A 12845-nucleotide genomic window follows, 5' to 3' on the forward strand; every position below is an offset into this window, starting at 1 on the left:
AATAAGTAACTGGAGTAATTTGATGTAATTTATTCTTAGTTTTAGCCGATGTGGTCAGTGTTTCCAGTAGGTTCTGGGTTCATCCTTCTCTCTTCTCTAACTCCACCCTGTGTTTCCATTAAACTATCATAACATCCACCTTGAGGATCCAGGCCTGTAGTTTCCAAACCAGTGGGTGATAATACGCTGTGTATGTGCTCTACATATTGTATGGCTGGTGATTTATAGACATAATGATTAACCTGACATGTACGTTTATTTATTATGCACAATTACCTCTTGTTGAACTGTATTCCATGCAGAGTAATGAGTAGTTTTCCCACGGCTCATCTCACTTAACCTTTTGTCCTCTGGATGCAGCATGGTATACTTCAGAGTGCACTTACACACATAATTAGATAAGAGTAGAAGTATATGTATGATCCTTTATTACTGAAATAATCATTATGCTAGTTATGCAGTAGACTAGTGCATTGACCTGTGAGGAACCCCAGGTTCTAGATGTGGTGGTTTTGATGCTGGGGAAAGCTGACTTATGGGAAAAGATGTGAGTCTATATTTTATAAGTACTGATACAGAAATTAATTGGTAAATCACTATAGTGAGAGTGAGAGTTGGGAGTACTTGGATAAAAAGTCTATTTCAGGGGGGTAGTCCACTGTAAAAAGTCTATTTCAGGGGGTACTCCACTGTAAAAAGTCTACTTCAGGGGGTAGTCTGCTGTATAAAGTATAAAGTCTATTTCAGGGGGTACTCCACTGTAAAAACTGTATTTAGGGGATAGTCCGCTGTAAAAAGTCTATTTCAGGGGGTACTCCACTGTGAAAGGTCTATTTCAGGGGGTACTCCACTGTAAAAGGTCTATTTCAGGGGTAGTCCACTGTAAAAAGTCTATTTCAGGGGGTACTCCACTGTAAAAAGTCTATTTCAGGGATAGTCCGCTGTAAAAAAAAGTCTATTTTAGGGGGTACTCCACTGTAAAAAGTCTATTTCAGGGGTAGTCCACTGTTTAAAGGTCTATTTCAGGGAGTACTCCACTGCAAAAAGTCTATTTCAGGGGGTAGTCTGCAGTAAAAAGTCTATTTTTAGGGGTACTCCACTGTGAAAAGTCTATTTCAGGGGTAGTCCACTGTTTTAAAGCTCTATTTCAGGGGGTAGTCCACTGTAAAAGTCTATTTAAGGGGGTACTCCGCTGTAAAAAGTCAATTTCAGGGGGTAGTCCACTGTAAAAAGTCTATTTTAGGGGGTACTCCGCTGTAAAAAGTTGGAGAATCACTGGGTTATGTCCACCTTTAACATGTGGAGGACACTTGTCATGTGGGACAGGACGTGAGCCCCTTTAATGAGGTCAGACACGCCCCCTCCTCAGACTCCAGGTGTTGACAGGAGCTCAGGTGACTGGTCCAGACACGCGCGCATCCGTGGCCGTTCCATCAATAAGGCGCTAATTGAACAGGCTTCAGTTTCAACACGCAAACTGTGGAGGGTTCTGTTGTAACCCTAGGAGGGCAGCACACCAACCGGACTAACCCGGTCTAACCCCGAACCAGGTCTAACCCTAACCCTACCCCTGACCCTCCTATTCCTGTATGAGGACCAGTCCCGCTCCGCGCGCCCCGGAGCCCAGGATGCAGACGCAAAGTGTCCGGACCCTGGTCCTGATCCTGGCCATGGTCCTGTACCTGCTCATAGGAGCCGCTGTGTTTGATGCACTGGAGTCTGAGAGTGAAGGTCTGAGGAAACAGGATCTGGAGCAGAAGCTGAACGAGCTGAAGAGGAAGTACGGCTTCAGGGACCAGGACCTGAAGGACATGGAGACAGTGGTCCTGCAGGCGGAGCCGCACCGAGCCGGTACGCAGTGGAAGTTCACCGGATCCTTCTATTTCGCCATCACTGTCATCACCACAATCGGTAAATATTGAATTCAATCTGTTTTACTATTATTTATTATTATATTTATGATTAAAAGACTGAAACAGGCAGAGTGAAACTGGAGGAAAGACAGTATGGAAAACACACTACACGGAAAAACGAAAAAAAAAAAAAAAAACCCAGAACAGAATTAAAGCAGTGAAACTAATAAAAAATAAAATAATATCAAACATACTGGTTCAAAATGTGAAATTATCTGAATTTATGACAGAAAAATGAATGTTTGACTTCAGAACCCTGTCTGCACATGATATTCAATACTTCATACTTTATTCTTTATGGTAGAAAATCTATAAATCGACTAAAATTTGCTTAGAGGTCTTATTTATGTCTTTGGCTGACGTTCTGTGACGCTACGCTCTCATTGGCTGACGTTCTGTGACGCTGTGCTCTGATTGGTTGACGTTCTGTGACGCTCCACTCTCATTGGCTGGCGTTCCGTGACGCTGCGTTCTCATGGCTTGGCGTTCCATGACGCTGCGCTCTCATTGGCTGGCATTCCGTGACGCTGCGCTCTCATTGGCTAACGTTCTGTGATGCTGCGCTCTCATTGGCTGGCGTTCCGTGGACGCTCCGCTGTGATGGCTGACATTCAGTGATGCTGCGCTCTGATTGGCTGACATTCTGTGACACTACGCTCTCATTGCCTGATGTTCAGTGACGCTGCGTTCTCATTGGTTGGCGTTTTGTGACGCTGCGCTCTCATTGGCTGATGTTCCGTGATGCTGCTCTCTGATTGGCTGACGTTCCGTGACACTGTGCTCTGATTGACTGACGTTCTGTGATGCTGCGCTCTCATTGGCTGATGTTCTGTGACGCTGCGCTCTGATTGGTTGATGTTCTGTGACGCTACAGTCTCATTGGCTGACGTTCAGTGACGCTGTGCTCTGATTGTTGACGTTCTGTGACGCTGTGTTCTCATTGGTTGGCGTTTTGTGACGCTGCGCTCTCATTGGCTGACGTTCTGTGACGCTATGCTCTCATTGGCTGGCATTCTGTGATGCTGTGCTCTCATTGGCTGGCGTTTTGTGACGCTGTGCTCTCATTGGCTGATGTTCTGTGACGCTGCGCTCCGATTTGCTGGCGTTCTGTGACGCTCTGCTCTGATTGGCTGGCGTTCTGTGACGCTCCGCTGTGATTGGCTGACGTTCTGAGACGCTGCGCTCTGATTGGCTGACGTTCTGTGACGCTGCGCTCTGATTGGCTGACGTTCTGTGACACTACGCTCTCATTGCCTGATTTTCAGTGACACTGCGTTCTCATTGGTTGGCGTTCTTTGATGCTGCGCTCTCATTGGCTGGCATTCTGTGACACTGCGCTCTCATTGGCTGGCGTTCCGTGACGCTCCGCTCTCATTGGCTGGCGTTCTGTGACGCTGCGCTCTGATTGGTTGGTGTTCTGTGACGCTACACTCTCATTGGTTGGCGTTCTGTGACGCTGCACTCTCATTGGCTGGCGTTCTGTGATGCTGCCCTCTTATTGGCTGGTGTTCTGTGACGCTGCGTTCTCATTGGCTGACATTCTGTGATGCTCCGCTGACATTCTGTGATGCTGCGCTCTCATTGGCTGGCGTTCTGTGATGCTGCCCTCTTATTGGCTGGTGTTCTGTGACACTGCGTTCTCATTGGCTGACATTCTGTGATGCTCCACTCTCATTGGCTTGCATTCTTTGATGCTCCGCTCTCATTGGCTGGCGTTCTGTGATGCTCGCTCTGATTGGCTGGTGTTCTGTGACACTCCGCTCTTATTGGCTAGTGTTCTGTGACGCTCCGCTCTCATTGGCAGCTCACACAATCAATGAATGAATGAAAAAAAGCCTGTTTTGTTTAAAATCAGGCTTTCTTGGTGCTTTTTATGGCCAAAAACTCAAAAGACTGTTCTAGGTAATTTGCAAATGCCCATGTTCCTGTGACTTTAAATAAAAGAGCCTGAAAATGATCGCGACCTTTCACTGCAATTTTTGGAAAATTGCTGCAAAATCAGGCATTTTAGGCCACATAATAAAAAAAAAAATTCCCGCAAAATTCATGAGGGAACTGACATACATGTGCTATTCAAAATCCAATATTTCTGAAATTATAGCTTCCGCTGACCAAATAATATCAGTAGTCTGTGCACAAATGTATTAGCATTATTTCATCACAGTTCTATACATTTCTTACAACTGTTTTGTTTTTTTTTTTTTTTGACAAAAATGGCCACTCAATTGACCCCCTAAGTAAATTTTAGCCTAAATCTAGTCCATATGTGTAATAATATATTGAAATCATCAGCATAAGCAGCACTTTGGTCATTTATGTTATAGTTCATGTTATCAAAGTTAGTCAGATTTAGTCCATGAGCAGATCATTTATTCAATAAATAAACAATTTGTACACCAGTGGAATTGGTGGAGTTGGTTCAGATGTGATCAGCTGTGTTAGTTCTGGTGTTAGTGTTCTGCCAGTGTTCTATTAGTGTTCCATAAGTTTTCTGTTAGTGTTCTAGGTCACAGCGGACAGAACATCTTCAAACTTCAGTTACAGATTATTTGTCAAAGTGTGAATAAATCCACGTATCCTGCAGAAAGTGTCAAAGTGATGGCGCTGAGCTCATTGTATCGCACGTTTCAGCCACCTTTGGATTTAGAATGAGATGGAACCAGTGGAGACTGTTTGGATCCAGAGTCTGCTGGAAATGAAGAGGACAGAAGTGACAGAGGCTTAGAAGGACCGTTTATTCTGTCTGTTTAAAACCATCAGATCCAGCTGGACTGACGTAAACAGAGTCCGACCACAGCTCAGTACATGATCAAACCCACTCAGCTCCGCTCTGGTTTTCTTTCCACAGCAGACACATGTCCTTTTGGCAGATTTATGGGTGTGTTTTCCATCCTGTTGTTATAAACAGACTCAGCTGTTACTGGTCAGAGTTTGTCTGGGACGATCATGAGGAAAGTCACAAACAGGAAGATGAATAATTCACAACCAGACGACCAATCAGACAACCCATCAGATGACCAATCAGACAACCGACCAGATGACCAATCACATGACCAACCAGATGACCAACCAGAAAACCGCGTAGATGACCAATCAGATGACCAACCAGATGACCAATCAGATGACCAACCGGATGACCAGCCAGATGACTCACCGGACGACCAACCAGACAACCGCCTAGATGACCAATCAGACGACCACCAGATGACCAAACTGGACGACCACCGGATGACCAACCAGACAACCAACCGGACCACCAACCAGACAACCCATCAGACAACCAACCAGACGACCAACCAGACGACCCATCAGACAACCGACCAGAGGACCAATCACATGACCAACCAGACAACCAATCAGACAACCGCCTAGATGACCAACCAGGTGACCAATCAGACGACCAACTGGATGACCAACCAGACGACCCATCAGATGACCGACCAGATGACCAACCAGACAACCAACCAGACGACCCATCAGATGACCAATCAGACGACCAACCGGACGACCAGCCATGCGACCAACCAGACGACCAATCAGATGACCGACCAGACAACCGACAGCGAATGACCGGACAACTGACCGGACAGCTGACCAGATGACCAACCAGATGACCAATCAGACGACTGACCAGATGCTGAAAACAAACAAGTGGTTGAAGATTCAAAGGGAACATTTCGGTTTCCTTTTTTTTTTTTTTTGTATATAGCACCTTTAAAAACAAAGTTTACAAAGTTGCTTCGACAGACAAAGCAGAGGGCACAACAGCAGGATACACGATCCAAGTAAAGACAGTAAAACAGAAGCAACACAATATTAAAGCCGCAAGCGGCATCTAAAGGCCCTCGCCAAGGGCACGTCCAGTGAAAGTATGCCCATCGTTCAGCAGGTGGCGCTCTAGCACCAAATTTCAGTTTCTTCTGATGAATGTGTGTAGGCCTGGGAGATTGACAACTGATTGAAATTTGAGGGAAATCGTTGCTCGTATGTCCGAAGTAAGGAAATTTTTGTATAAGTAAATCTGTAGGGGGCGCTATGCAGCTAAAATTAAATTTCTTCAATTGATTGGGTGTAGGCCTGGGAGATGTACCACTGATTCAAATTTGAGCCAAATCGGTGTTCTTATGTCCGAATTGATGCAATTTTCGTGAAGGTAAATTTGTAGGGGGCGCTATTGAGCGAAATGGCAATTTCTTCTGATAAATGGGTGTAGGCCTGGGAGATTGACAACTGATTCAAATTTGAGCCAAATTGGTGTTCGTATATCTGAAGTGAAGTTATTTTCGTAAAGGTAAATTTGTAGGGGGCGCTATGGCACCAAATTTCAAATTTTTCTGATAAATGGGTGTAGGCCTGGGAGATAGACGTCTGAGTCAAATTTGAGCCAAATCGGTGTTCGTATGTCCGAACTGAAGCAATTTTAATAAAAAAATATTAAAAATTTTTGTAGGGGGCGCTGTAGTGCAAAATTTCAGTTTCTTTTGATAAATAGGTGTAGGCCTGGGAGACAGATGTCTGAGTGAAATTTGAGCCAAATCGGTGTCTGTATGTCCGAACTGATGTCATTTTTGTAAATGTACATTTGTAGGGGGCGCTATGGTGCGAAATTCCAATTTCTTTTAGTAAATGGGTGTAGGCCTGGGAGATGGACGTCTGAGTCAAATTTCAGCCAAATCGGTGTTTGTATGTCTGAGCTGAAGCAATTTTTGTGATGGTAAATTTTCGAAAAAACTTCGCAAAGTTTGCAACCTCGTCGCACAAAAACGGTGACACCGATTCAAAAAATTTGGCTAAATTTTGATGCCCCACTTGTCTAGATACTGTACACCGATTTTGAGCTCATTTGGCCAAACGGCTTAGTAGGAGATAGTTAAAATACAACGTCAGCGAAAACGCTGACTCAGCATTTTGGAAATTTCAATCCAATATGGCCGACAAAGGGTTGGTTTAGGGGCGTGGCCATAATAACATTTTTTGTTTGTCTCCTCATGATGAATCTGTGTACCGATTTTCGTGGCTCTATGACAAACTTTATGCTGGACATGCTCCCATTGGCGCAATGATTTCCACTTTTCAAGGGGGCGCTGCAGCAACATTTCTTTACCGACATCTACGAAACCTATATGTAAATGCAATTTCTCACATTTCTGAATTTTGTGCAAGTTTTGGTGAGTTTTCGTAAATGTTAAGGGGGTCAAAATTGAGCTCAAAGCGCAGGAGAAAGAAAAATAAGACAAAAAAAAAAAAATTAAAGCCGCAAGCGGCATCTAAAGGCCCTCGCCACGGGGACGTCCAGTAGAAGTATGTCCATCGTTCAGCAGGTGGCACTCTAGCACCAAATTTCAATGTCTTCTGATGAATGGGTGTAGGCCTGGGAGATCGACAACTGATTCAAATTTGAGGCAAATCTTTGTTTGTATGTCCAAACTAAAGAAAGTTTTGTATAAGTAAATCTGTAGGGGGCGCTATGCAGCTAAAAATAAATTTCTACCATTGAATGGGTGTAGGTTTGCGAGATGTACCACTGAGTCAAATTTGAGCTAAATCAGTGTTCGTATGTCCGAATTAATGCAATTTTCGTGAAGGTAAATTATTAGGGGGCGCTAATGAGCGAAGTGGCAATTTCTTTTGATAAATGGGTGTAGGCCTGGAGACTGAACACTGATTCAAATTTGAGCCAAATTGGTATTCGTATGTCTAACGTGAAGTAATTTTCGTAAAGGTAAAATTGTAGGGGGCGCTATGGCACCGAATTTCAAATATTTCTGATAAATGGGTGTAGGCCTGGGAGATAGACGTCTGAGTCAAATTTGAGCCAAATCGGTGTTCGTATGTCCGAACTGAAGAAATTTTAATAAAAAAATATTAAAAATTTTTGTAGGGGGCGCTGTAGTGCAAAATTTCAGTTTCTTTTGACAAATAGGTGTAGGCCTGGGAGACAGATGTCTGAGTTAAATTTGAGCCAAATTGGTGCTCGTATGTTGAACTGATTTCATTTTTGTAAATGTACATTTGTAGGGGGCGCTATAGTGCAAAATTTCAATTTCTTTTAATAAATGGGTGTAGGCCTCGGAGATAGACATCTGAGTGAAATTTCAGCCAAATCGGTGTTCGTATGTCTGAGCTGAAGCAATTTTTGTAATGGTAAATTCACGAAGAAACTTTGCAAAGTTTGCGACGTCGTCACACAAAAACAGTGACAACCTATCCAAAAAATTTGGCTAACTTTTGATGCCCTACTTCTCTAGATACTGTACACCGATTTTGAGCTCATTCGGCCAAACGGCCAAGGAGGAGATAGTTAAAATACAACGTCAGCGAAAACGCTGACTCAGCATTTTGGAAATTTCAATCCAATATGGCTGACAAAGGGTTGGTTTTGGGGCGTGGCCATAATAATATTTTTTGTTTGTCTCCTCATGATGAATCTGGTGTACCGATTTTCGTGCTCTACAACAAACTTTACGTTGGACGTGCTCCCATTGGCGTAATGCATTTCCACTTTTCAAGGGGGCGCTGCGGCAACATTTCTTTACTGACATCTTCGAAACCTATATGTAAATTCAATTTCTCGCATTTCTGAATTTTGTGCAAAATTTGGTGAGTTTTCGTAAATGTTCAGGGGGTCAAAATTGAGCTCAAAGCGCAGGAGAAAGAAAAATAAGACAAAAAATAAATAAAAATAAAAAAAATAATAATCTGAGCAAGAACAATATAGGCGTTACCGTGGCAACCACGTATTTGACTGTATTTGAAAGTTCTCGAGGTCCCCCACATGTGTGTGGGGTCAGATGTCCACCTGTCGTGCACTTACACACATGTGACTGACCGCGACTGGGCGTGTCCCATTGACTCCCATTCATTCTGAGCAGGTGTAAATATGCGATTGTGCACATGTCATGTACATCGTCGGAAAGGTCTCAGTGCCGTGAATGTGAATATGTGTGAGAGTGGCGACAGTGGGCGAAAGGCGACCGCGTCACTGGCGATTTCGTCCCCATGCGCCCACTGCAGACTCAATAGGCCCTGCGCCGGCTTTAATCGGCTCGGGCCTAATAAATAAAAATAAAAATAATAATAATCTGACCAAGAACAATATAGCCGTTTCTATGGCAACCACATATTTGGCCTTATTTGAAAGCTGTTGAGGTCCCCCACATGTCTGTGGGGTCAGATGTCACGTGTCGTGCACTTACACCCACATGACTGACTGCAACCGGTCGTGTCCCATTGACTCCCATTGATTCTGAGCAGGTGTAAATATGCGATGTGTGCACATGTCATATACATCGTCGGAAAGGTCTCAGTGCCGTGAATGTGAATATGTGTGAGAGTGGCGACAGTGGCGAAAGGCAACCGCGTCACTGGCGATTTCGTCCCCATGCGCCCACTGCAGACTCAATAGGCCCTGCGCCGGCTTTACTCAGCTCGGGCCTAAAAAGAGATAGGTACAGCAAATGCAATAACATGACACTTCAAATAAATTAAGTGAATCGGAGTAAAGAGGGCAGGGATAACACGATGCTGTCTAATCAATGGAAAAATGAAGGAGTGAAATAAAACAACATCGTGTATGAGAATAGAAATTAATAACCAAACAGGATAAAATTCAAATTTAAACAATTAAAATTAAAATTATTCAATTTACTTATCAGCTTCATTATTTCTGCTTAGTTTAAATATTTCATGTCTAATATGTGACTGGATGTTTTCTTATCCAACTTAAATCCAACTTCAAATGTTCCGTGGACTTTATTTTTAGCTTTGTCAGTTTTACACAAAGAGAAAGTTCGGCAATTAACGACATCAGCTTTATTTGACTGTCTTCATCTAAAAGCCTGGTGGTTTCATCACAGCTCTGGACAATAAAGAAACTTAATTAGATTAATTACAGAGCTCCAAATGTTGCAGTTGTGACATGATAATTTTTTTTCCACTGAACACAGAGTTAAGGTTCAGTGATCAAAAGTGTTTCGTTCTTAGGTGTGAAAAATTAATGGCTTTATTTGAAATAGTTAAAGTGTTTGAGAACAAATCAAAGTCTTGGATTAACCCATAAAGACCCAGAGCTACTTCTGTGGCACCTCCAAAACAAATATTTTTCTGTATTTAACCTTTATTAAGTAATTTAACACCATTTACTATAATATTATTCTCTGTATTTAGCATTTTTAAGAGAAAAATCAGGTATTTTCTATATTTAATTCACTGATCATGTAGATGTTCATAAAAAGTCAGATTAAAGTTGATAGTTTTTAAATCAGAAACAGATCAAACTGAATAAACCATGTCTTTTTCAGATCCAATCTGTCATGACTGAACATAAACCCAGTGTGTCCATCCACTGTCATTGATCCAACTCCATGGGTTTTACGTGGGGATCAATGTTGGAGAAGATGACGGTGTTTCCACGGTAATTATGGAGCCTCGGAATGTTCAAATATGGTCATATCTGATGACCATGAAAAGATGAAGAACAGTATTTTACACCAATTACTTACATGGATTGATAGGATTAATGGATCAACAGGAATTAAACAGTTTAGATCAGTAGATGGTTTAGGTTAAAGGTGGACATTTGAGTCTTTAAGGGTTAAAGGTGGACGTTTGAGTCTTTAAGGGTTAAAGGTGGACGTTTGAGTCTTTAAGGGTTAAAGGTGGACGTTTGAGTCTTTAAGGGTTAAAGGCTGTCTTTGTGTTCTGGTAGGTTACGGTCACGCCGCTCCTCGTACTGATGCTGGAAAGGCCTTCTGCATGTTCTACGCGGTGCTGGGCATTCCTCTGACCTTGGTCATGTTCCAGAGTCTTGGTGAACGCATCAACACCTGTGTCCGCCTGGTCCTGAGCAGAGCCAAGCAGGGCCTGGGTCTACAAAAGACAGATGTGTCCATGGGGAACATGGTTGTGGTGGGTTTACTGTCCTGCATGAGTATGCTGTGTATTGGAGCTGCAGCGTTCTCCCACTTTGAAGACTGGACCTTCTTCAACGCCTACTACTTCTGCTTTGTCACCTTAACCACCATCGGCTTCGGGGACTTCGTGGCCCTACAGAAGACAGACGCTCTGCAGAAGCGCTACACCTACGTGGTCTTCAGCTTCATGTACATCCTGGTGGGACTCACAGTCGTTGGGGCTTTTCTTAATCTGGTGGTGCTCAGGTTTTTGACCGTCAGCGCCGGGGAGCTTAATGGGAGGCAGGAGGTGGGACCACAGCCCAAGGAAACCCAGGAGGGGTCAGGGGAGTCAGAGGGGTCAGAGGCTGTGGCACAAACAGCTGATGTTAACGAAGGTGGAGGTTTCCGCAGCAGCCGTTGTGACCTGCACCTGCCCATGGAGGCGGGCACCAGCCAGATGAACCTCCTGTCCTCTGCTGAAGACTGCAGTCCTGTCCCATTGAGGACAACCCCCCACTGCCTCCCCCCTAAACTCAGCAGGTTCGGGGCCTTGTGTTCCTGCATGTGCTGCAGCGATGACGTCTACGAACACCCCACGCCACCTCACAGCCCACAGATGGGGGGGCACTGTAACCCTGTCTTTTACAGCTCCATCTCCTACAGGGTGGACCGGACCTCCTGCAGCTCCGGCACCAGGTCCCCACTGGCCTCCCCAAGCAGCGCTGCTCTACTCTTAGACGGGAACCAGCCCCACACCAGGAGGAGGTCACTTTGATGCTCTGACCTTTGATCTCACATGTCCTAAACAACCTTTTTGCCGCGTTTCCACTATGTGGTGTCGACTCGACTCTGCCATTTTTGCGTTTCCATTATGAAAAAGGACCTGGAATCTGGTACCCGGTACTAGTTTTTTGGTATCACCTCCGCCGAGGTTCCAAGACTGGGGAACAGATACTAAAATGTGACGTGTAAACACTGCAGACTACTGATTGGTCAGAGAGTCGTCTCTGTGACCTGCCGTTTTACAAAAAACAAATGTGGAAGTTTACAGTAAATATAGCGGTAGGTTAATCCACATGACAGCCAGTAAAACTACACCATGGTTTGTCAAGGAGGTTCAGACGTAAAAATTCAGCGTGAGCTTGACGAGATGACACGCAACGAGCGAGTTTATCAGCAACTCTCGACACAGAAGTAACGTGTCGCATCGCTATGACGTCCAGGTACTGTAAAGTCGGTAGTATCCTGTGATGGAAACGGTCTACAGGAATAGGACCTGGTACCCGAGTAGAGCCGAGCTGAGTCAAGCCAATTCCACATAGTGGAAACGCGGCATTAGTCTCAGACGTTCGTTCAGGTCAGATCCTCCTGGTTTGTGGAACAGACTCTTATCGGCTTTACTCTGAAATAATAAGAATCAGATCAAATACAGTTTGTATATTTTTATACAGTGGTTATGTTTAAAAAGTATGTACATGTGAATGTAAAGAATAAGTTATTTCTGAATACCAAAGTTTATCTATTAATGTCCCTGTGTTTGTGTAAAACTTAGCGATATGGTCAAAAATGTAATTGAACAAATAAATACATTAATCAATAAAATAAATCCTATCATATCAGTCAGTTTCTATCATTTATTAAGGACCACACCAAAACACAGGTATTAACAGTGTCATTTTTATTTTTTTAGAAAAAGTAAGAACTTTATGGGAATAAACATATAAAATATGAGGGGAACAGTCCTTCCTGACATTATTCAGTGAAGGTTTCACACAGACTCAGTTCTGGATCGAGCTCAATTATAAAGTTACTCATAGATGGACGTCCAGGGTTCAGCAGGGACTTTATTTCATGAGGCAAAATTAGAAATTTTCACCAGTATGGTTTCAACTTTATCAAAGTTTATTATTAAATATGTTTTTTTTCTTTGGTGTGACTCCAAACCTCCTTCATATTAATTATAACAATAAATATCAAATGATTATTTGTCTCAAGTTTAACCCTTTCATGCATGACGTCCATATTTGTGGACACATAG

General features: G+C 43.5%; 1 protein-coding gene across 1 annotated transcript; it reads left to right on the forward strand.

The window, feature by feature from the left end:
- Positions 1–1628: 1628 nt before the first annotated feature.
- Positions 1629–11582, forward strand: LOC115419205 (potassium channel subfamily K member 15-like). Its single transcript, XM_030133858.1, has 3 exons — positions 1629–1911; positions 10621–11194; positions 11333–11582. The coding sequence occupies exons 1-3, from the start codon at positions 1629–1631 to the stop codon at positions 11580–11582; spliced, it is 1107 nt and encodes a 368-aa protein (XP_029989718.1).
- Positions 11583–12845: the final 1263 nt, after the last annotated feature.

This window comes from Sphaeramia orbicularis, chromosome 5, assembly GCF_902148855.1.
Source record: "Sphaeramia orbicularis chromosome 5, fSphaOr1.1, whole genome shotgun sequence".
NCBI lineage: Eukaryota > Metazoa > Chordata > Actinopteri > Kurtiformes > Apogonidae > Sphaeramia > Sphaeramia orbicularis.